The 22,500-nt window shown below is 43.9% G+C and overlaps 1 protein-coding gene across 1 annotated transcript in view; it reads left to right on the forward strand.

Moving 5' to 3' along the window:
- The window catches only part of ankhb (ANKH inorganic pyrophosphate transport regulator b), an 87,864-nt gene that overhangs the window by 36,246 nt on the left and 29,118 nt on the right, over positions 1-22,500 (forward strand). The window contains exons 3-6 of the mRNA XM_021612594.2: positions 6,629-6,747; positions 8,260-8,343; positions 8,786-8,956; positions 14,387-14,521. Coding sequence (XP_021468269.1) covers positions 6,629-6,747; positions 8,260-8,343; positions 8,786-8,956; positions 14,387-14,521 — 509 coding nt within the window. The remainder of the gene's footprint in view (positions 1-6,628; positions 6,748-8,259; positions 8,344-8,785; positions 8,957-14,386; positions 14,522-22,500) is intronic.

The raw sequence follows: 22,500 nt of genomic DNA on the forward strand, positions 1-22,500 counted from the left end.
CTTCTTCATGACTGCCGCCGTGTAGACCAGGTAAATGCGAATATTCTGGCCATCGTGGGTGATGGGAGCCGCTCTCGCTGCCTTAAGGAGACATCCTCCTTCTCCTGAAGGTAGTGGCATTTTACTACTATGGGTCTGGGCAGCTCCCCATTCTTCTGTGCGGACTGTATGCTTCTGTGCGCACGGTCAAGGGTGGGGGCATGATCGAGGCCTTTCCTGTAGCAGTTTAGCTATGTACAGGGTAGGCCGCATTCTGCCTACGGTCTCTAGTCCCTCTCTCAAAAATGTGACCGTTCCCCCGTGGCTGTCTGTTCTCAAGGTCCTCAACCTTGGAAGTGAGTTTGACAACCTCTAATGACAGCCAGGTGACTGGCTTGCTCTTCCAGTGTCACCACTTTATCAGAGTAATACTTGCCCCATCTTCCAGGCTAGTCAGACGGGTGTCATGTCTTGCCAAGTCTTCGTTAATGGAGTCAATCTTTATGTTGACCTTGGTGGCGAGAATAACTATTTGTGCAGATAGGTCAGTGGATAATGACTCCACCTTAGTCAGCACAGTCTGTTCAGATTTAATGATAGCCGCCATTACCATGTCTAGGTCGGGGTGGATCAGAGTCCGTGTCAGGTGAGCCCGAGGCTTCAGCAGAAGCCTGCTCCTTTGTGGCTCGCGGCCGTTGTCTCGACATTTTACGACTAAAAGGCCAAAAATGTCCTAAAAAAAAGTCAGATTAGTAAATTGGGTTCAATTTCAAATTAAATGTTACAAAATGAACACGGTGGGGGAGGTGTTGGTCAAGTATTAATAGTAAATTGTTCGCCCTGGATCTTAGCATTGAGAGAACGCGTCTTCACATGTTGCTGCTCACCAGCGTCCCCGAACAGAATTCTCTTGAGAGTTAAAATGGTTGGCATTGGATTGTGAGGCATTCTAGGTTGGGTGAACAAAAGGACTTGAGTTCCTGTAAGTTATCACAATCACACCATGAGTAATTAATCATGAAACATACACCACTGCCTTTCTTCTTCCCAGGGAGTTGTTTATTCCTAAATGAGAATCCAGCTGGCTATGTGGATTGGGACAGTATATCCGGAGAGAGCCATGATTCCGTGAAGCAGAGTATGTTACAGTCCCTGATGTCTCTGGAAGGCGATCCTCGCACTGAGCTCGTCTACTTTATTGTCCAGTAACCGAACATTAGTGAGTAATATACTCAGAAGTGGTGGATGGTGTGCACACCTCCTGAGTCGGACTAGAAGACCACTCCGGATCCAATTTATCCAATTCAGGACATTGGTATTTCTGGTCAAGTTACCGCCACTTCGTATCCAAAAGTTATTTCTGGCTGTATGTAACAACGCAAAAATATTCTGGGCTAATAATGTAAGAAATAAGACAGAAAAACAAAATTCTTCAAGTTTGCTTAAGATCTAAAAGCAGAGCTGCCATGTCTATCGGCGCCATCTTCGAAGGGCATGTATGTGGTAGGCCTATCTGGATTACAGTGCATTCGGAAAGAATTCAGACCAATTCACCTTTTCCACATTTTGTTACACTACAGCCCTATTTAAAAATGCATTAAATTACTTTGTTTCCTCAATCTACACACAATATCCCATAATGACAAAGCAAAAACAGCTTTTCAGAAATATTAGCAAAAAATTAAAAAGTAAAACAATCAAATTACTTATTTACATAAGTATTCAGACCCTTGCTAAAAGGGAGATGAAAGATCCCAGAAATGTTCCCAAAAGCTTATTTCTCTCAAATTTTTGGCACAAATTTGTTTACATTCCTGTTAGTGAGTGTTTCTCCCTTGTCAAGCTAATCCTTCCACCTGGCAGTCGTGGCATATCAAGAAGCTGATTAAACAGCATGATCATTACACAGGTGCAACTTGTGTTAGAGACAGTAAAAGGCCACTCTAAAATGTGCAGTTTTGTCACAGAATGCAATGCCACAGATGTCTCAAGTTTTGAGGGAGTGTGCAATTGGCATGCTGACACCGGAATATCCTCCAGAGCTCTTCCCGGAGAATTTCATGTTCTCTTTGGTACCATAAGCCACCTCCAATGTTGTTTTGGCAGTACGTACAACCGGCCTCATAACCACAGACCACACCAGCCCAGGACCTCCACATCTGGCTTCTTCACCTGTAGGATCGTCTGAGACCAGCCACCCGGACAGCTGATGAAACTGTGGGTTTGCACTTCCTAATAAGTTCTGCACAGACTGTCAGAAACCGTCTCAGTGAAGCTCGTCTGCGTGCTCGTCCTCACCAGGGTCTTTACGTGACTGCAGTTTGGCATCGTAACTGACTTCAGTGGACAAATGCTCACCTTCGATGGCCACTGGCACACTGGAGAAATGTGCTCTTCATGGATATATCCCGGTTTCAACTGTACCAGGCAGATGGCAGACGTTGGTGGCGGGGGGTTATGGAATGTTTTTTTAATTGTATTTTTTATTTAAACTTTTATTTAAGTAGGCAAGTCAGTTAAGAACAAATTCTTATTTACAATGACAGCCTACCCTGGCCAAACCCAGATATTGCTGTGCCAATTGTGCGCCTCCTTATGGGACTCCCAATCACGGCCGGATGTGATACAGCCTGGAATCGAACCAGGGACTGTATTGACACCTCTTGCACTGAGATGCAGTGCCTTAGACCACTGCAGGCATAAGCTACGGGCAACAAACACAATGGCAATTTGAGTGCACAGAGATACCGTGACAAGATCCTGAGGCCCATTGATGTGCCATTCATCCACCGCCATCACCTTATGTTTCAGCATAATAATGCACGGCCCCATGGCTCAAGGATCTGTACACAATTCCTGGAAGCTGAAAATGCCCCAGTTCTTCCATGGCCTGCATAATCACCAGAAATTTCCCCCATTGAGCATGCTAGGGATGCTCTGGATCGATGTGTACAACCAGCGTGTTCCAGTTCCCGGCAATATCCAGCAACTTTGTGCAGCCATTGAAGAGGAGTGAGACAAATGCTCCACAGGCCACAATCAACAGCCTGATCAACTCTATGTGAAGGGAATGTGTCTCACTGCATTAGCCAAATGGTTGTCACATCAGATACGGACTGGTTTTCTGAACCACGCCCTTACCTTGCTTTAAAGGTATATGTGCCTAATGAATGTATTTAATTTGACTGATTTCCTCATTTGAACTGTAACTCTGTAAAATCTTTTAAATTGTTGCATGTTGCATTTATATTTTTCTTCAGTGTAGCATGGCATTCTATTTGTCTATTTGCACGCTAACCAGACACTGACATGCACAGCTCTCTGGGTGAGGTTCTGTCTTCAAGTCTCCAGCGCTTGTTGAAGTCCCTTCCATCTATGTAATGTATTACAGGTTATGGACACGTGAAGTCAGGTGGCAGGAAGGGTGGAGTGCATGACAGTCCATCCTGGATATGACAGAGTTTGCCTCAACCCATGGGTCCAGCAGGTAGAGTTCAATAACTACAGCCAGATGAGAGATGCAGGAGGATGGCACTCTTCTCATGCCAGGGTTTCTAAACACTTGTGATATAGTGTTATTATATAGTAATCACCTTTTGTCCCTTCGGAGGTGTTTGCCAACGCCTGATGGGCATGGCAGCATAGATCAGGCACAGGCCCCTCTCGTCCCAGATACTGGCCACTGACTTACAGATCTGACCAAGCTCCTATAACAGAGGGAGGGAGAGAGACTGCCGCCATACAGTCATGGAAGCCAACAGTAAATACACGGTTGAGCATAGCTAATCAGAGATTATGATTCACAGCTAATTCACAAGGGACATGTGCCAGTATGGCACTGATTGGTTGACATTACTCACTCAGGCCCAGGAGTAGAACATCGGCACTGTGGAAGGGGGCACCTCCTTACAACATACAAGACAATATCAACAATGGTGGTTATGATAGGTGAATTCCAGGACAGAGAAGTGATAGTATTTTCACCTTTGACCAGATCAAATATGACCAACCTGATTCAAGTGTCCTCCATTACTCTGAAACAGGACTGGTGTCTGGCCACTGCATCCTTGTCTAGTGATAGGCCATCATTATTTTTGCCCTAGAAAATACACAATAATGTTGTTGGAATGTTGTTTTGGGTTAGCTAAAGGCCTCAAATGCTAGGTAGCTAGCTACCACCTAGCTTCCTAATGCTAGCTTCTGTAGCTAGCTTGAAACATTATTGAAAACAACTTGGCTACATTGAACTTCTCGTCAGGTTTGCTTGAATATTTGAGATAGTAAGCTAAGCAGGGATCTTACCTAGCCAGTTCGAGTTTAAACATTATTGGAAACAAGCTGGCTACATGAATCAAACATGTCATCAGGTTTGCTTGATTATTTAAGCTAGCTAGCCAGTTCGAGTTTAAACATAATCGATAGCAAGCTGGCTAACATTGCATCCTATCAAACCTGTCGTCAGGTGTAACATTAGCTATGCAAGTCTTCTTCTCTCTGACATATCACATTACACATTAGGGAGAGGCTATATATTTAGCTAGTTACATCACAGTATCATAGCTTGCCTGTCTCACTAGCATGATCAAATAATGTAGCTAACTAGCTAGCTATAACCAAAACGTACTCATTAACAACACACCAGTCTCAACTTTGCTGGTTGACAGCCCGCAGAAGTAGTAGCTAGCGTCAGATGTAGACTAATCTGTATCTGGCCATCTGCCAAAGATTATTGAACAACTTTATGAATGGCTATTTTTACTCGTATTTACAGAGTGGAATGTGCATTGCACCCCAATACTGCTGCTGTAGACTTGACAACATGGTCCACATGGTTCTGAGCAGGGTGCATTAATACACCGTGTTGTCTGTGGGCAATTGACCATCATAGGTAAAAGTAGGCACGTAAGTAATCCATACCCAACCCCCCACAAAAACTGTGGCGTATCCTTCATTCCGTGACATACAGTGTTGCCAACTACTCAGTAAGGAAAGTAGCTATTGGCTGTCCTAAAAGTCGCTAAATGACATCATCACCTAATTTGCGTAATTGGCTTGTGCATGTAATTGTGATGGACGCTGTAGGAGAGAGGAATAACGTCGTGGGAGAGACAAAAAGTGAGTAAAAAACACCCTAAATATGTTTAGAACTACAAATGAACTTTCTTCTGTCATTCTTGTTTTTTTTATGTCACAATTCCAACCCTCCTCCTTTTTCCGGGCTTGGGACCGGCAAAAGTGACCCAAAAGAGACACTGGCAGAGTTACTTAGTTTCTTATTTAATTTTCTTGTTTTTTACATTTACATCCCGCCCTGGCGGGATCAGCCAGCGACGGCTTCCCGCATATGCGCGATTCATTTGCAGTCTGGACGAGGAGGGGGGAACATCTCCTGCGTGAGGACTGGGACTCCTGTGAGTGCTTTGGGACGGGGTGGGGCCCATGGCAGCACTCGCTGCTCGTTGAGAAGAGTAAGAACGATACGTGCTTTCACGTCGGTCTCCAAAAGTCTTCAATAACACCAGAAAAAGTCATTAGATTTGTTGCTCGTCGTTTAAAAAAAAAGTGTCACTAGAAGGGTCTGAATACTCGCTAAATATAGCGACAAAGGCACTAAGTTGGCAACACTGGACATACCCATATTTCTAATTATCTCAGTTTGGACGAAAATGTCTTTATGACTCAAATTATCCTATTTACACCATGTAGTCAATTCTGACACTAGAATAAATGTTTCTGACTCATATTGATGCCACAAATATTTATGTTCTGCATTTCAAGAACAGTGGGAAAGTGGAGGGGGTGGTAGCAGAAAGAAGGCAACAGACAGGAAACTGGCACAGGCAGGGCTCAAACTGCCGTGGCCAAGGGTGTAGGCCTATACTGGAAGTGGTTCAGTCTGCAGTGCTGCCACTATACCAGACTCTTGTAAAACATACACCTACCTATATCTGACATAACTACAGACTCAAGAAAGTAAAGCCCTTAAAATAAACCAAATAATCTTAACTCTTGTGAACAAATAGATATAAGTGATTGTTTTCTCAAAATAGCTGTCATTGTAGGTTGATAAAGTGGGCAGAATAGTGCCTTGAGTTGCATGATTTGGCCTTTTGCCTCTATCTTAGTCATACTCACAAGAACTGACTGGACAGAAAGTGTGTTATATGCAGGGTCACTTATAGTAAGGATTTTCACATTTTCTCTTAATCATTCAACAGCGGTGCCCTGCTTTGCGGAATTGACAACGATTCAAGTTAAAAACAAGTTTTTAACCATGGTCCTTGTATATCAGTTAAAGTGCTAGATCTCAGTTTGAAGTGCTATGTATCATTATTACCTGCCTATTCTGCGGAAATACGGTAAAGCACATAACCATGGAATGCCCAATTCCCTTACACCAAGCAAACTGTTACTTGAGTCATTATGGTTCCATATAGAACCATGACCCTTCCCTAAGAAACCCTATTTTCTTAGTGTATATCTGCAACGCTCACTCTGCTGCACATTCCTGAGTAACCTGTTTTCAGCTGACTGCAAACCATTCCTGGGGAATCTTTTTATTCCCCTAGTGACGATAAATCATTGGTCTGTTAATGACTGAAGCCCCTGAAGTGCTCTGACATTTATCTCCATTTCCTTGTCCCATTAGCCTACACAGAATTGGGCTACTACATCATCAATAAGCTTCATCATGTGGACGATTCTGTCGGAAACAAGACCAGGCGGGCTTTCCTCTACTTGGCAGTGTTCCCGCTACTCGATGCCATGGTGAGTTGCGGCCTGCTGCCCGCTGGATTCTAGTTCCCTTTTAGCTTGGGAAATGCTTGACAGAGAGGCGGTGTTCTGACATTATGACCTATTACTCAGAATGCTCTGGGGTTTCCCCGAAGTACAGATCTAGGAACACCTTTCCTTCTCCCAATCCTAATCTTAATCATTAGTGGGTGAAATGCTAAACGGACCCAAGATCAGCGCCCAGGGGCAACTTCACCCTACTAGTTTAGTCCCTGGCTTGGGAAGTGCTTGACAGAGGTGGTGTTTTGTTTGACATTCCGACCTATCGCTGAGAACGTGCTACCTAGATAAAATATACAATATATCTTAAAACCACTTCAGCTTTTAATTAGCATATCTGTGTTACATTGTATAGGGTATCTAACAGCAGTGTTGGTGTAGGTCTACGTGTACTGTTATCTCCTATTTTTCCCAGTAGTATTAGTTATTTACTAAAAGTGTGAGTATATTTCTGTTTTTCTTTAACCCTGGATGAAGTGTTCTAGTTTATGTGCTACCCTGTAAAAAAATGTCACAGTATTACTGTTTAATCAAAAGTACATACTGAATACAGTAGATTACATTGCATTGTGGAAAAAATGCTACGTGAAACACAGTAACAGTTTACTTACTGTATTTATGAATATTCAAAATAGAATGCCACACTTAAAGAACACAGGCAACAAAATCAAAGCACATCCTCTGAAGCAAGAGAGAAAATGTTTTTGCAAATTGGTTAATTTGTTTGTGTTTTGTTATTTATATGCATTGCTTTGTTTGTGGCTGTGCTGTTTTATATTATAGAAAAAATATAGTCAGAAAGGCACAATACAAATAAATAAGGTTCCATTGTTAAAGGCCCACTCAGTGTTTTATATACACTGAGTGTACAGAACATTAGGAATACCTTTTACTGTAAGAGCTGTTTGGAAAAAACGCCTGAAATTTCAGCCTGTTTTTGTGGGATGGAGTTTTGACCTGCCTGGTGACATCACCGCTCCCAGACAGTCCTAATTCCTTGAGAAATTGCTAATTTTAATGGAAAACAATCACAGTAAGGTACTTAATTGTTACCCAGAAATGATTCGATATTGCGATAAAAACAGCTGCATTGGACCATTGAAGGTAAACCAAGCACACACACAAAATAGGAGCTACATGTAAAACGCAGGCCCTTTGTGGAAATGACTTAGCCTAAATTCAAACAACAGCCCCTATGTTTTGAGTGTTTTTAGCTGACTAGAAATTGAGTAATTCTTTAAGAAAGCAAGCGCATTATGATGAGCCAGTTTGAAAAGAGTCTAGTTGTCTTGCATTGTTGGTGGACCACTTAGTGAATATCGGCTCCTACAGCTATTCGTTGACTACTTGTTGTAATTAATACAATGTTTGTCATTGTTGTTACAATTAATTTGATGCATTATTATATACTGTATCTGTCCCTATTGAAATAGATAACGATGAATAATAAAAAATGATCCATGGTCTGTTTGTCCTCTGTTTCAGGCCTGGACACATGCCGGTATTCTACTGAAGCACAAACACAGCCTATTAGTGGGCTGTGCCTCCGTCTCTGATGTCATAGCTCAGGTAAGAATCAGTTATCAATGGGTCTATTCATGAATTGCATTTAATATACATATTGTCATAGTGATTCAGGAGGGTGCAAAGCAGAGTATAGGGAGAAGTATGGGCATTAGTTAATTTTGTACCGCATTGTGTAATCTAGTAGTATTTGTTTTTACTATTTGCATTTGCTTGACTCTGTGTGCCTCAAGTAAAAAAATCCTTATTTTATCATTGCAACTTAAAATTAAGGACTTATATTAGCAGATCCTTCTACTTGAGATGGCCTAGAGAAGTTGTACAGTGATCAAAAGTGAATGTGTCATTCTGATTCTCTGGTTAGGACATGTCAACATGTCTGCCTTTCTCTTTGTCTTCCTCTTAAAACCACACCAACATTTTATCTGCCTCTTCTTTCTGCACTTCCTACCATCCTCTCTCTCTCTCTATCCATCTTTCCCTCCAGATTGTCTTTGTGGCCATCTTGCTTCACAGTCATTTGGAGTGTCTGGAGCCTATGTTGATCCCCATCTTGTCCCTCTACATGGGGGCCCTGGTGCGCTTCACTATTGTAGGACTGGGCTACTACCGCAACATCCACGACAACATCCCAGAGTCCAGCGGGCCTGAAGTGGGGGTAGGTTATCTCAGGTCAGATGGGGTCAGGAGATTAACTTTATTTCTACATTGGTCTGTTTGGATGTTAGAAATGCTTTGTGTAGAACAGATTATCCTTTATGTAGAATTGTGTCAACTCTATGTATTACATTTCAATCTAAAACATTCTGAACATTTCACCTCACTGAACATACCCCAGGTGTCAAAGTTAACAGTGTAGAGCTTCTATATAAATTAACTACCTGAGGATGCATGATCTGTTAAATCTTTACAGTAAGTCACATTGCATGTCAATGCTCTATGGGTGTGATTGAAGGCAGTTGATATGCTCGTCTGAAGAAGAGGACCAAAGCGTGGTACGTGTTCAAACTGAACACTGAACCAAATAACGAAGTGGAACAAAACTACCCACAAAACACAGGTGGGAAAAGCTGCCTAAGTATGATTCTCAATCAGAGACAACGATAGACAGCTGCCTCTGATTGAGAACCACACCCGGCCAAAAACACAGAAATAGAAAACATAGAAATAAAGAAACCCCCCCCCCCCCCCCCAAAAGGTGCGTACTCCGGCCGCAAAACCTCGTTGAGGGCCCTGGACTGGGCACCCTCGTTGCGGGCCCTGGAGACCGTCACTGGAGGCTCCGGACCGGACTGGAGGCCGTCGCTGGAGGCTCCGGAGATCATGCCATGGATCATCACTGGAGGCTTTGTGCCATGGATCATCACTGGAGGCTTTGTGCCATGGATCATCACTGGAGGCTTTGTGCCATGGATCATCACTGGAGGCTTTGTGCCATGGATCATCACTGGAGGCTTTGTGCCATGGATCATCACTGGAGGCTTCTTGCCATGGATCATAACTGGAGGGAGGAGACATATGGGCAGTCTGGTACGTGGAGCTGCCACAGGGCTCACCAGGCTGGGGAGACATACAAGAGGATTAATTTTGGGTGCAGAAACAGGACTCACCAGGCCGGAGGGACATACAGGAGGCCCTGTCCTTGGCAGAGACACCGGATACACTGGGCCATGGAGGCACACTGGAGGTCTCGAGCTAAGAGCCTGCACAACCCGTCCTGGCTGGATGGTGACTTTGGCCTGGCACGTGCGGGGCGCAGGCACAGGACGCACTGGGCTGTGCAGACGCACTGGAGACACAGTGCGCAGAGCCGGCGCAGGATATCCTGGGCCGTAGAGACGTACTGGAGGTCTGGAGAGCAGGGCAGGCACAATCCCTCCTGGCTGGATGCTCACCAGGGGAGCTGGGATGTAGCGCACCTGGCTAAGAACGCGTATAACCCGGTGCACCGCATAACCCGGTGCCTGACCAGTACGACGCCCGCCATGGTAAGCACAGGGAGTTGGCTCAGGTCTCCAACCTGGCTCAGCCAATCTCCCTGTGTGCCTCCCCCCCCCAAAAAAATTGGGAGTGGCCTCCCAGTCTTTAGTGCCAGCCTTGTCCCCGTGTAATCCTTGGCCCAGCTGCCTCCGCCTTCCTTGCTGCTTCGAGCTGCTCCCATTGCAGGCGATCTTTTCCGGCCAGGATCTCCTCCCACGTGTAGGATCCTTTGCCGTCCAGGATGTCCTCCCATGTCCAGTCCTCCTTACCACGCTGCTTGGTCCTTTGATGGTGGGTAGTTCTGTAATGCTCGTCTGAAGAAGAGGACCAAAGCACAGCGTTGTACGTGTTCATGATTATTTATTCAAACTGAACACTGAAACAAAATAACAGTGGAACAAAACAGTTCTGTCTGGTGAAACACAAAACAGCTACCCACAAAACACAAGTGGGAAAAAGCTGCCTAAGTATCAGAGACAACGATAGACAGCTGCCTTTGAGAACCACACCCGGCCAAACACACAGAAATAGAAAACATAGAAATAAACTAGAATGCCCACCCTAGTCACACCCTGGCCTAACCAAAATAGAGAATAAAGGGCTCTGGCCAGGGCGTGACAGCAGTGACACATTATAAACAGCGGGTCATTCAGTTCATTGACTGTTGGTTCATCAGTGATATAATTAGTAGAATATCCAATTAATTTCAATATGACTTTTATAATCCCCAAGGTAAATTAAAATGGAAAGATAGAATAGAATAGTAAAAAATGCCATCCTGCTCCTCTCCTCACTACTTAACTTCCCCTCACAGTCCCTTCAGTTTCCCTTAAGTCTCGTTAGTTTGGCTGCTCATCCTACCTTAATTATCCCTCACCCATCATAGCCCTGCCATTCCCAACCAATCAGAGCGCTTGGAAATGCGCATCTGGACACTGCACACACTCAGGTCAGAGTGTTATCATCATCCGAAGGGAGAATACGCATGTTTCTGAGGACTTTTTATTGTCGACAGTAACACAAATGTCTGAATGATGTGTGTGTATCTAAAAAACACAACAATAAGAAGATTCCAAGTCATTCGGATTACCAAAATCATATAAACATCTTCAAAGGAAACAGCTCCGAGGGCCCTCATCTCCTTCCTTTAGGTTGTCTTGTTGTTGGTAATCAAGCCTACTACTGTTGTGTTGTCTGCAAACTTGATGATTGAGTTGAAGGTGTGTATGGCCAGGCAGTCATGGGTGAACATGGTGTACAGGAGGGAGCTGAGCACACATCCTTGTGGGGCCCCAGTGTTGAGAATCAGCGAAGTTTGGGGTGGCCCGTCAAGAAGTCCTGTACCCAATTGCACAGGGCGGGGTTGAGACCCAGAGCATCGAGCTTGATGATGAGCTTGGAGGGTACTATGGTGTTGTATGCTGAGCTATAGTCATTGGACAGCATTCTTATATAGATATTCCTCTTGTCCAGATGGGATAGGGCAGTGTGCAGTGTTATGGCGATTGTATTGTCTGTGGACCTATTGGGGCAGTAAGCAAGTTGAAGTGGGTCTAGGGTGACAGGTAAGGTGGAGGTGATATGATCCTTGACTAGTCTCTCAAAGCACTTCATGATGACAGAAGTGAGTGCTACGGGGCGATAAGTCATTTAGTTCAGTTACCTTTGCCTTGGGTACAGGAACAATGGTGGCCATCTTGAAGCATGTCCCCGCCACACTGGCAACACTTTAAGGGGCTTTGCACTAATAATGGCGCTGACTAGGGATACGTTCCCACTGTTCTGTTCTTAGTGCCAGTCTGCACGTTCAAACTAAAACAATGTAACTAACAATGGCATCTTTATGCTTTTGTTAATAAAATAATGATAAAAATACTCAATGTTTATTTAGTTATGGATCCATAATGAATTACTATGGGAATAAATATCACTGAATTACAGAAATATCCTCCATATGTAATTATTGGCGGAGAGTCACGTCATATTTTTCAATATACTGTAGGCGACATGAGTCTCACTAGTGTTGAGTAATGTGATGTTAAAAGTGGTGTAGGTTTTATTTATTTAAAGAGCATAAGTTATAAGCAATAGCCTACAACTATTGTAGCACCATTTCGCTCTGCTCTGTGACAAGCATGGGGACTGGTCTTGATAAATCAATGAGATTCACTGAATTTCGGTTTGGGTATTGATTAAACTAGAATTAGAAAATTGGGGGTGTAGAAATGTTATGCTCTTAGTGTAACCTTTATTTAACTAGGCAAGTCATGTAAGAACACATTCTTATTTACAAGGACAGCCTATCCCAGAGTTTTCTTTTTTTTTTTTTTCTTGGAATAGAAACCCCATAATGTTAAGCAACATTTCTTTAAATCAGTCCCATATACTATGTTCTTACAAAAACAGGTTTTAAATGATCTAGTATTGCCACTATAGAAGGCTATCAAATGCTTCTCAAAGATGCCCTGTGGTGGTCAAACTAGCACTAACTAGCATTAATGGTACCAGTGGTTCACACTTAAATAATGTGCCATAGAATTCTGCGGCACCATGCAAGCTGCGCCGCAGTACGCTGCAACTTTTAAAGGACGAACCACTGTACTTCTCTTGTCTAAGCTGTTGAATTGCGACTCCACTTTGTCTCTATACTGACATTTCGCTTGTTTGATTGCCTTGCGGAGAGAATAACTACACAGTTTGTATTCGGACATATTCCCAGTCACCTTTCCATGGTTAAATGTGGTGGTTCGTGCTTTCAGTTTTGCGCAAATGTCGCCATCTATCCACGGTTTCTGGTTAGGGTAGGTTTTAATAGTCACAGTAGGTACAACATCTCCTATGCACAGATTTGCCAAAACGAGGGCAGGGGAGGGCCTTGTATGCAAGTTAGAGTAGTAGTGATCCAGAGTTTTTCCAGAGCGAGTACTACAGCTAGTATGCTGATTGAATTTAGGTAGCCTTGTTCTCAAATCTGCTTTGTTAAAATCCCCAGCTACATTAAATGTAGCCTCAGGATAAATGGTTTCCAGTTTGCATTAAGTCCATCGAATTTCATAGAGGGCCGTTGTGTTATCGGCTTGAGGGGAGATATACATGGCTGTGACTATAACAGAGGAGAATAATACAGTCGGCATTTGATTTTGAGGAATTCTAGGTCAGGTGAACAAAAGGACTTGAGTTCCTGTATGTTGTTACAAATACACCATGAGTCGTTAATCATGAAACATACAGCCCTGACCTTCTTCTTCCCGGAGAGATATTTATTCCTGTCATTGCGACTCACAAAGAATCCAGGTGGCTGTACCGACTCTGACAGCATATCCAGAGAGAGCCATGTTTCCGTGAAACAGAGTATGTTTCAATCCCTGATGTCTCTATGGAAAGCAACCCTTTCCCTAAATTCGTCTACCTTGTTATCTAGAGACTGGACATTATCACGTAATATACTTGGAAGTGGTGGGTGGTGTGCCCACCTCCGAAGTCTGACCAGAAGACCGCTCTGTCTACCTCTTCTCCGGCGGCGTTGTTTTTTGGTCAGCCTCTGGAATGAGTTCAAATGCCCTGGGTGGTTCTGACAAAGGATCTGCTTCGGGAAAGTCATACTGGTCGTAGTGCTGGTCAGTTGACGCCGCTCTGATATCCAATAGTTCTTCCCGGCTGTGTGTAATATCACTTAAGATTTTCTGGGCTAACAATGTAAGAAATAATACATACAAAAACGAATTGCTGCAAAGTTTCCTAAAGACTAGAAGTGAGGCAGCGCTCTCTGTCGGCACTATCTTAAACAACAATAGATACTGTATACTTGTTAGATAGTACTGCACTGTTGGAGCTAGAAACACAAGCATTTTGTTACACCTGCAATAACATCTGCTTAATACAGGTATGTGACAAATAGAATTGAGTGATTTGATTTGAGGGTACCAGTAACGTGGCAATATGCACAGGGTTCCCTGAGATAGAACTTTAGTTACAATATAATATGACTTAATATTCCACCATATGATGGAACTTTAGTTACAATGGAATTACTTAATTGCACAGCTGCATTTGGGAATGCTCATCACTTTCTCCCATGCCTCCCTCCCTCTTTCCCCATCGGCCGCAGGGTGACGCTACCATCAAGAAGATGCTGAGTTTCTGGTGGCCCCTGGCCCTGATCCTGGCCATGCAGAGAATCAGCAGGCCTATCGTCAACCTCTTTGTCTCCCGGGACCTCAAGGGAAGCTCGGCTGCCACCGAGGCAAGTGTCCTACCGACCTCATATGAGGATTTTAAGCACACAAAACACTTTTCCAGTCTAGCAAGAAGGTGATATTCTGAACAATGTAGTAGTGTCCCCCCACCCCAGAATGCTTTTGGTTTTGATATGGTCCAGTACATAATCCATATACAAATATCATAGTGAATTCATGATGTGAATGAACAAGTATTTTCATACTTAGTAACTATATATAGAAATATGACAATCAGTTTTATGACAATTTACCCAAAATATTTCAACTACTTTATTACTTTACCCAAAATATTATGACATTAGTGATCGTCAAAATGTGTGAAATTTGCAAACGTCTAAATCAACATTTTGTCCATTTCAAATTGTTTTGGTCAGATATTGCGCCTTCTTCACCACACTGTCTTTGTGGGTGGACCATTTTGGTTTGTCCGTGATGTGCACACTGAGGAACTTAAAACTCTCCACTGCTGTCCCATCGATGTGGATAGAGGGGTGCTCCTGAAGACCACGATCATCTCCTTTGTTTTGTTGACTTTGAGTGAGAGGTTGTTTTCCTGACACCGCACTCCGAGGGCCCAAACCTCCTCCCTGTAGGCTGTCTCGTTGTTGTTGGTAAACAAGCCTGCTAATGGTGTGTCATCTGTAAACTTGATGATTGAGTTGGTGGCGTGCATGGCCATGCAGTCATGGGTGAACAGGGAGTACAGGAGGGGGCTGAGCATGCACGCTTGTGGGGCCCCAGTGTTGAGGATCAGCGAAGTGGAGATGTTGTTTCCTACCTTCACCACCTAGGGGCGGCCTGTCAGGAAGTCCTGGACCCAATTGCACAGGACGGGATTAAGACCCAGGGCCTCAAGATTAATGATGATTTTGGAGGGTAATATGGTGTTGAATGCTGAGCTATAGTCAATGAACAGCATTCTTAAATAGGTTTTCGTCTTGTCCAGATGGGATAGGGCAGTGTGCAGATTGCATCGCCCGTGGACCTATTGGGGGGGTGGGGCTAATAGTAAAACGTTTTTAAAAAGTTACTTCCGCACAAAATTACATCTTTACTTATTTGAGGCTTTGTGTAGGTCAAGTTCTTTATCGTACAGCTATAAAAGTTACAGTATATATAGAACCGCCTGCTCAATAGGAATCCAGCAATGTCTGTGTCGCAGGCTGCTTTTCTATGGTCCGCCCCTTTGACGTGGCAAAGAGATGAAAAAATGGATTGTAATGACACAGCCAGCCACTGGTTGGAGCCAGAGACACATTGTTTTGTGTTCTGACTTATAAAAGGGTGGGAAATCAATAAAATAAGTAATGTAAGCATTATTAGTAATTACCTATACATCTAGTGTTCCTAAAAGGTTAAAAGCATATGATTGGTGTTTGCAGGAGTGAATTTCTAACATTGTTAAGTCCATGTGAGAAAGTTTGCAAGGGTGGAGAATTGGCATGCAACCAAACAAAGCTAATTCCAAACACCCTATCCCCTTACCCAGACTCGTAATTGAGTTTAGGTGTATCCTGTTGCCACTGATCATCCTTGACATGTTTCTACAACTTGATTGGAGTCCACCTGTGGTAAATTCAATTGATTGGACATGATTTGGAAAGGCACACACCTGTCTATGTAAGGTCCCACAGTTGACATTTTGTCAGAGCAAAAACAAAACCATGAGGTCAATTGCCCTTAGAGTTACGAGACAGGATTGTGTCAAGTCACAGATGTGGGGAAGAGTACCAAAACATTTCTGCAGCACTGAAGGTCCACAAAGAACACAGTGGCCTCCATCATTCTTAAATGGCTAAACTGAGCAATCGGGGGAGAAGGGCCTTGGTCAGGCAGATGACCAAGAACCTGATGGTCACTCTGACAGAGCTACAGGCTTTCTCTGTGGAGATGGGAGAACGTTCCAGAAGGACAACCATCTCTGCAGCACTCCACCAATCAGGTGGAAGCCACTCCTCAGTAAAAGGCACATGACAGCCCGCTTGGAGTTTGCCAAAAGGCACCTAAAGGACTCTCAGACCATGAGAAACAAGATTCTCTGTTCTGATGAAACCAGGATTGAACTCTTTGACCTGAATGCCACGTCTGGAGGAAACCTGACACCATCCCTACGGTGAAGCATGGTGGTGGCAGCATCATGCTGTGGGGATGATTTTAAGCTTCAGGGACTGGGAGACTAGTCAGGATCAATGGGAAGATGAAGGGAGCAAAGTACATAGAGATCCTTGATGAAAACATTATCCAGAGCTTGTACTAAGGACCTAAGACTAGGGCGATTGTTGACCTTCCAACAGGACAACAACCCAAATCACACAGCCAACACGACGCAGGATTCGTTTCGGGACAAGTCTCTGAATGTCCTTGAGTGGCCCAGCCAGAGCCCAGACTTCCCCGATTGAACATCCCCGAGAGACCTGAAAATAGCTATGCTGCAACACTCCCCATTCAACCTGACAAAGCTTGAGAGGATCTGCAGAGAAGAATGGGAAAAACTCCCCAAGTGCAGGTGTGCCAAGCTTGTAGCGCCATACCCAAGAAGACTCAATGCTGTAATCGCTGCCAAAGATGCTTCAATAGAGTACTGAGTAAAGTGTCTGAATACTTATGTAATATTTCAGATTTTCCAAAAACCTGTTTTTGCTTTGCCATTATGAGGTATCGTGTGTAGATTGATGAAGGGGAAAACTATTTAATCCATTTTAGAATAAGGCTGTAACCGAACAAAATGTGAAAATTCAAGGGGTCTGAATACTTTCCGAAAAAGGAAATATATATATATATATATATATATATATACTGTGTGTATATATATATATATATATATATATATATATATGGGTGATTGGAAATGACACAGACAGTTACACTGATGGAAGCTTCAATATAAACTCAACAAAAAAAGAAACATCCTCTCATTGTCAACTGTGTTTATTTTCAGCAAACTTAACAAATATTTGTATGAACATAACAAGATTCAATAACTGAGACAAACTGAACAAGTTCCACAGACATGTGACTAACAGAAATGGAATAAAAGTAACAGTTAGTATCTGGTTTGGCCACCAGCTGTATTAAGTACTGCAGTGCATCTCCTCCTCATGGACCGCACCAGATTTGCCAGTTCTTGCTGTGAGATGTTACCCCACTCTTCCACCATGGCACCTGCAAGTTTCTGGACATTTATGGGGGGATGGCCCTATCCCCTCACCCTCCGATCCAACAGGTCCAAGACGTGCTCAATGGGATTGAAGTCCGTGCTCTTCGCTGGCCATGGCAGAACACTGACATTCCTATCTTGCAGGAAATCATGCACAGATCGAGCAGTATGGCTGGTGGCATTGTCATGCTGGAGGGTCAGGTCAGGAGAAGCCTGCAAGAAGGGTACCACATGAGGGAGGAGGATGTCTTCCCTGTTACGCACAGCGTTGAGATTGCCTGCAATGACAACAAGCTCAGTCCGATGATGCTATGACACACCGCCTCAGACCATGATGGACCCTCCACCTCCAAATCAACCCTGCTCCAGAGTACAAGCCTCGGTGTAATGCTCATTCCTTCGACGATAAGCTTGAATCCGACCATCGCCCCTGGTGAGACAAAACCGCGACTCGTCAGTGAAGACCACTGTGAAGAGCCAGTCCTGTCTGGTCCAGCGACGGTGGGTTTGTGCACATAGGCAATGTTGTTGCCTATGATGTCTGGTGAGGACCTGCCAGTCCAGCCTCTCTCAGCCTATTGCTGACAGTCCAAGCACTAATAGAGGGATTGTGCGTTCCTGGTGTAACTCGGGCAGTTGTTGTTTCTATCCTGTACCTGTCCCGCAGGTGTGCTGTTCGGATGTACCGATCCTGTGCAGGTGTTGTTACACGTGGTCTGCCACTGTAAGGACGATCAGCTGTCCGTCTTGTCTCCCTGTAGTGCTGTCTTAGGCGTCTCACAGTACGAACATTGCAATTTATTGTCCTGGCCACATCTGCAGTCCTCATGCCTCCTTGCAGCGTGCCTAAGGCATGTTCACGCAGATGAGCAGGGACCCTGGGCATCTTTCTTTTTGTGTTTTTCAGAGTCAGTAGAAAGGCCTCTTTAGTGTCCTAACTGTGACCTTAATTGCCTACCATCTGTAAGCTGTTAGTGTCTTAACAACCTTTCTACAGGTGCATGTTCATTAATTGTTTATGGTTCATTGAACAAGCATGTTCACACAACTTATTGTGGGAGCTTGTGGAAGGTTACACTAAACGTTTGACCTAAGTTAAACAATTTAAAGGCAATGCTACCAAATACAAATTGTGTGTATGTTGTGGCAGACCAAGGGGTTGGGTCAAGACGTTTACACAGATCAGACACGGACAGAGTATGATTAGCTCAGTTTTGAGGGTGTTTATTTAAATAATAAATCAAAAAGATAAAGGATAGGTCTCCCCCATGAGACCCTCTCCGGGATACCGTCTTCTGGGCTCCGGGTCTTACTGTATCCTGTATCCAGCACAAAAACTGAACTCCCCCTCATGCCAATGCCAACGTCCCCAACTGTACAGGAGACCTTTCTTCCCCCCCACTCCCCTTGTGTGCTGCCGTTCTGGCAGCTTTATGGGCCTTGCACAGCTGGTGAGCAATCAGCCCTTGATTACTCCCAATCAGCCCCATTTAGTCCTGGCCTGGAGAGCCCGTCGATACCTGGCACGTCCAGCAGATGGAGCCATGATGTATACTCCGTCTGTCACCAGGCCTCGGCGAGTACCCCCCTGGTGGCTGACCTGCTGTACCCCACAATGTAAACTTCTGACCCACTGGGAATGTGATTAAATAAAATAAATAAATTAAAGCTGAAATAAATAATTCTCTGACATTCCTGACATTTCACATTCTTGAAATAAACTGGTGATCCTAACTTTTTACTAGGATTAAATGTCAGGAATTGTGAAAAACTGAGTTTAAATGTATTTGGCTAAGGTGTATGCAATCTTCTGACTTCAGCTGTGTATGTACAGTTGTGGCCAAAAGTTTTGAGAATGACACAAATATGAATTTCCACAAGGTTTGCTGCTTTGGTGTCTTTAGATATTTTTGTCAGATGTTACTATGGAATACTGAAGTATAATTACAAGCATTTCATAAGTGTCAGGCTTTTATTTACAATTACATGAAGTTGATGCAAAGAGTCAATATTTGCAGTTTTGACCCTTCTTTTTCAAGACCTCTGCAATCCACCCAGGCATGCTGTAAATTAACTTCTGGGCCACATCCTGACTGATGGCAGCCCATTCTTGCATAATCAATGCTTGGAGTTTGTGTATTTTTGTTTGTCCACCCGCCTCTTGAGGATTGACCACAAGTTCTCAATGGGATTAAGGTCTGGGGCGTTCCCTGGCCATGGACCCAAAATATCGATGGTTTGTTCCCCGGACCACTTAGTTATCACTTTTGCTTTATGGCAAGGTGCTCCATCATGCACCAAACTGTTCCTGGATGGTTGGGAGAAGTTGCACTCGGAGGATGTGTTGGTACCATTCTTTATTCATGCCTGTGTTCCTAAGGCAAAATTGTGAGTGAGCAACTCCCTTTGCTGAGAAGCAACCCCACACATGAATGGTCTCAGGATGCTTTACTGTTTGCATGACACAGGACTGATGGTAACGCTCACCTTGTCTTCTTCGGACAAGCTTTTTTCCCGGATGACCCAAACAATCGGAAAGGGGATTCATCAGAGAAAATGACTTTACCCCAGTCCTCAGCAGTCTAATCCCTGTACCTTTTGCAGAATATCAGTCTGTCCCTGATGTTTTTCCTGGAGAGAAGTGGCTTCTTTGCTGCCCTTCTTGACACCAGGCCATCCTCCAAAAGTCTTTGCCTCACTGTGCGTGCAGATGCACTGACACCTGCCTGCTGCCATTCCCGAGCAAGCTCTGTACTGGTGGTGCCCCGATCCCGCAGCTGAATCAACTTTAGGAGACGGTCCTGGCACTTGCTGGACTTTCTTGGGCGCCCTGAAGCCTTCTTCACAACAATTGAACCGCTCTCCTTGAAGTTCTTGATGATCCGATAAATGGTTGATTTAGGTGCAATCTTACTGGCAGCAATATCCTTGCCTGTGAAGCCCTTTTTATGCAAAGCAATGATGACGGCACGTGTTTCCTTGCAGGTAACCACGGTTGACAGAGGAAGAACAATGACCCTCCTTTTGAAACTTCCAGTCTGTTATTCGAACTCAATCAGCATGACAGAGTGATCTCCAGCGTTGTCCTCGTCAACACTCACACCTGTGTTAACGAGAAAATCACTGACAGGATGTCAGTTTCAGTGGAAATGTTTTTGGGGGATTCAGTTCATTTGCATGGCAGAGGGACTTTGCAGTTCATCTGATCACTCTTCATAACATTCTGGAATATATGCAAATTGCCATCATACAAATTGAGGCAGCAGACTTTGAAAATTAATATTTGTGTCATTCTCAAAACTTTTGGCCACGACTGTATATCTACACAAGTTTTAGAACACCTACTCCAAGGTTTTCTTTATTTTCTACATTGTAGAGTAATAGTGAAGACATCAAAACTATGAAATAACACACATGGAATCATGCAGTAACTGTATGGACCGACGCGGATGTCGAGAAGCACGTACGGGGAGTCAAACATTTAATCGGAACAGACTTGGAACAAGACAGGAACATCGTCGGCACACGGGTAAACAAGGACATATGACAGTCAATGCTGATGTTGGGAACAGAGCGGGGTAAGTCCAATAATCACCAGGACTCACCTGATTGAGTCCAGGTGAGTCCAATAATCGCTGATGCACGTGACTGGGGACGGCAGTTGTGCGTAATGCTGGGGAGCCCTCGCGCGCCAGAGGGGAAGAGCTGGAGTAGGCATGACAGTAACCCAAAAAGTGTTAAGCAAATCAAAATATATTTTGTATTTGAGATTCTACAAATAGCCACCCTTTGCCTTGTTGACAGCTTTGCACACTTTTGGCATTTTATCAACCAGCTTCACCTGGAATGCTTTTCCAACAGTCTTGAAGGAGTTCCCACATATGCTGAGCACTTGTTGGCTGCTTTTTCTTCACTCTGCAGTCCAACTCATCCCAAACCATTTCAATTTAGTTGAGGCCAGGGGATTGTGGAGGCCAGGTCATCTGATGCAGCACTCCATCACTCACCTTCTTGGTAAAATAGCCCTTACACAGCCTGGAGGTGTGTTGGGTCATTTTCCTGTTGAAAAACAAATGATAGTTCCACTAAGTGCAAACCAGATGAGATGGCGTATCGCTGCAGAGTGCTGTGGTAGCCATGCTTGTTAAGTTGGCCTCGAATTCTAAATAAATCAGACAGTGTCACCAGCAAAGCATCCCCATACCATTGCACCTCCTCCTCCATGCTTTACGGTGGGAACCACACATGCGGAGATCATCCATTCACCCACACCGCGTCTCACAAAGACATGGCGGTTGGAACCAAAAATCTCCAATTTGGTCTTCAGACCAAAGGACAAATTTCCACCGGTCTAATGTAAATTGCTTGTGTTTCTTGTCCCATGTTCTGTATTAACTGACCTTCATGTCTTAAAGTAATGATGGACTGTTGTTTCTCTTTCCTTATTTGAGCTGTTCTTGCAATAATATGGACTTGTTCTTTTACCAAAATTGAGCTATCTTCTGTATACCCCCCTACCTTGTCACAACACAACTGATTTGCTCAAATGCATTAAGAAGGAAAGAAATTCCATAAATTAACAAGGCACACCTGTTAATTGAAATGCATTCCTGGTGACTACCCCAGGAAGATGGTTGAGAGAATGCCAAGTGTGTGCAAAGCTGTCATCAAGGCAAAGGGTGGCTATTTGAATCTCAAATATACACTGCTCAAAAAAATAAATGGAACACTAAAATAACACATCCTAGATCTGAATGAATTAAATATTCTTATTAAATACTTTTTTCTTTACATAGTTGAATGTGCTGACAACAAAATCATACAAAC

The sequence above is a fragment of the Oncorhynchus mykiss genome, chromosome 8 (assembly GCF_013265735.2).
Source record: "Oncorhynchus mykiss isolate Arlee chromosome 8, USDA_OmykA_1.1, whole genome shotgun sequence".
In the NCBI taxonomy this organism is placed as follows: domain Eukaryota; kingdom Metazoa; phylum Chordata; class Actinopteri; order Salmoniformes; family Salmonidae; genus Oncorhynchus; species Oncorhynchus mykiss.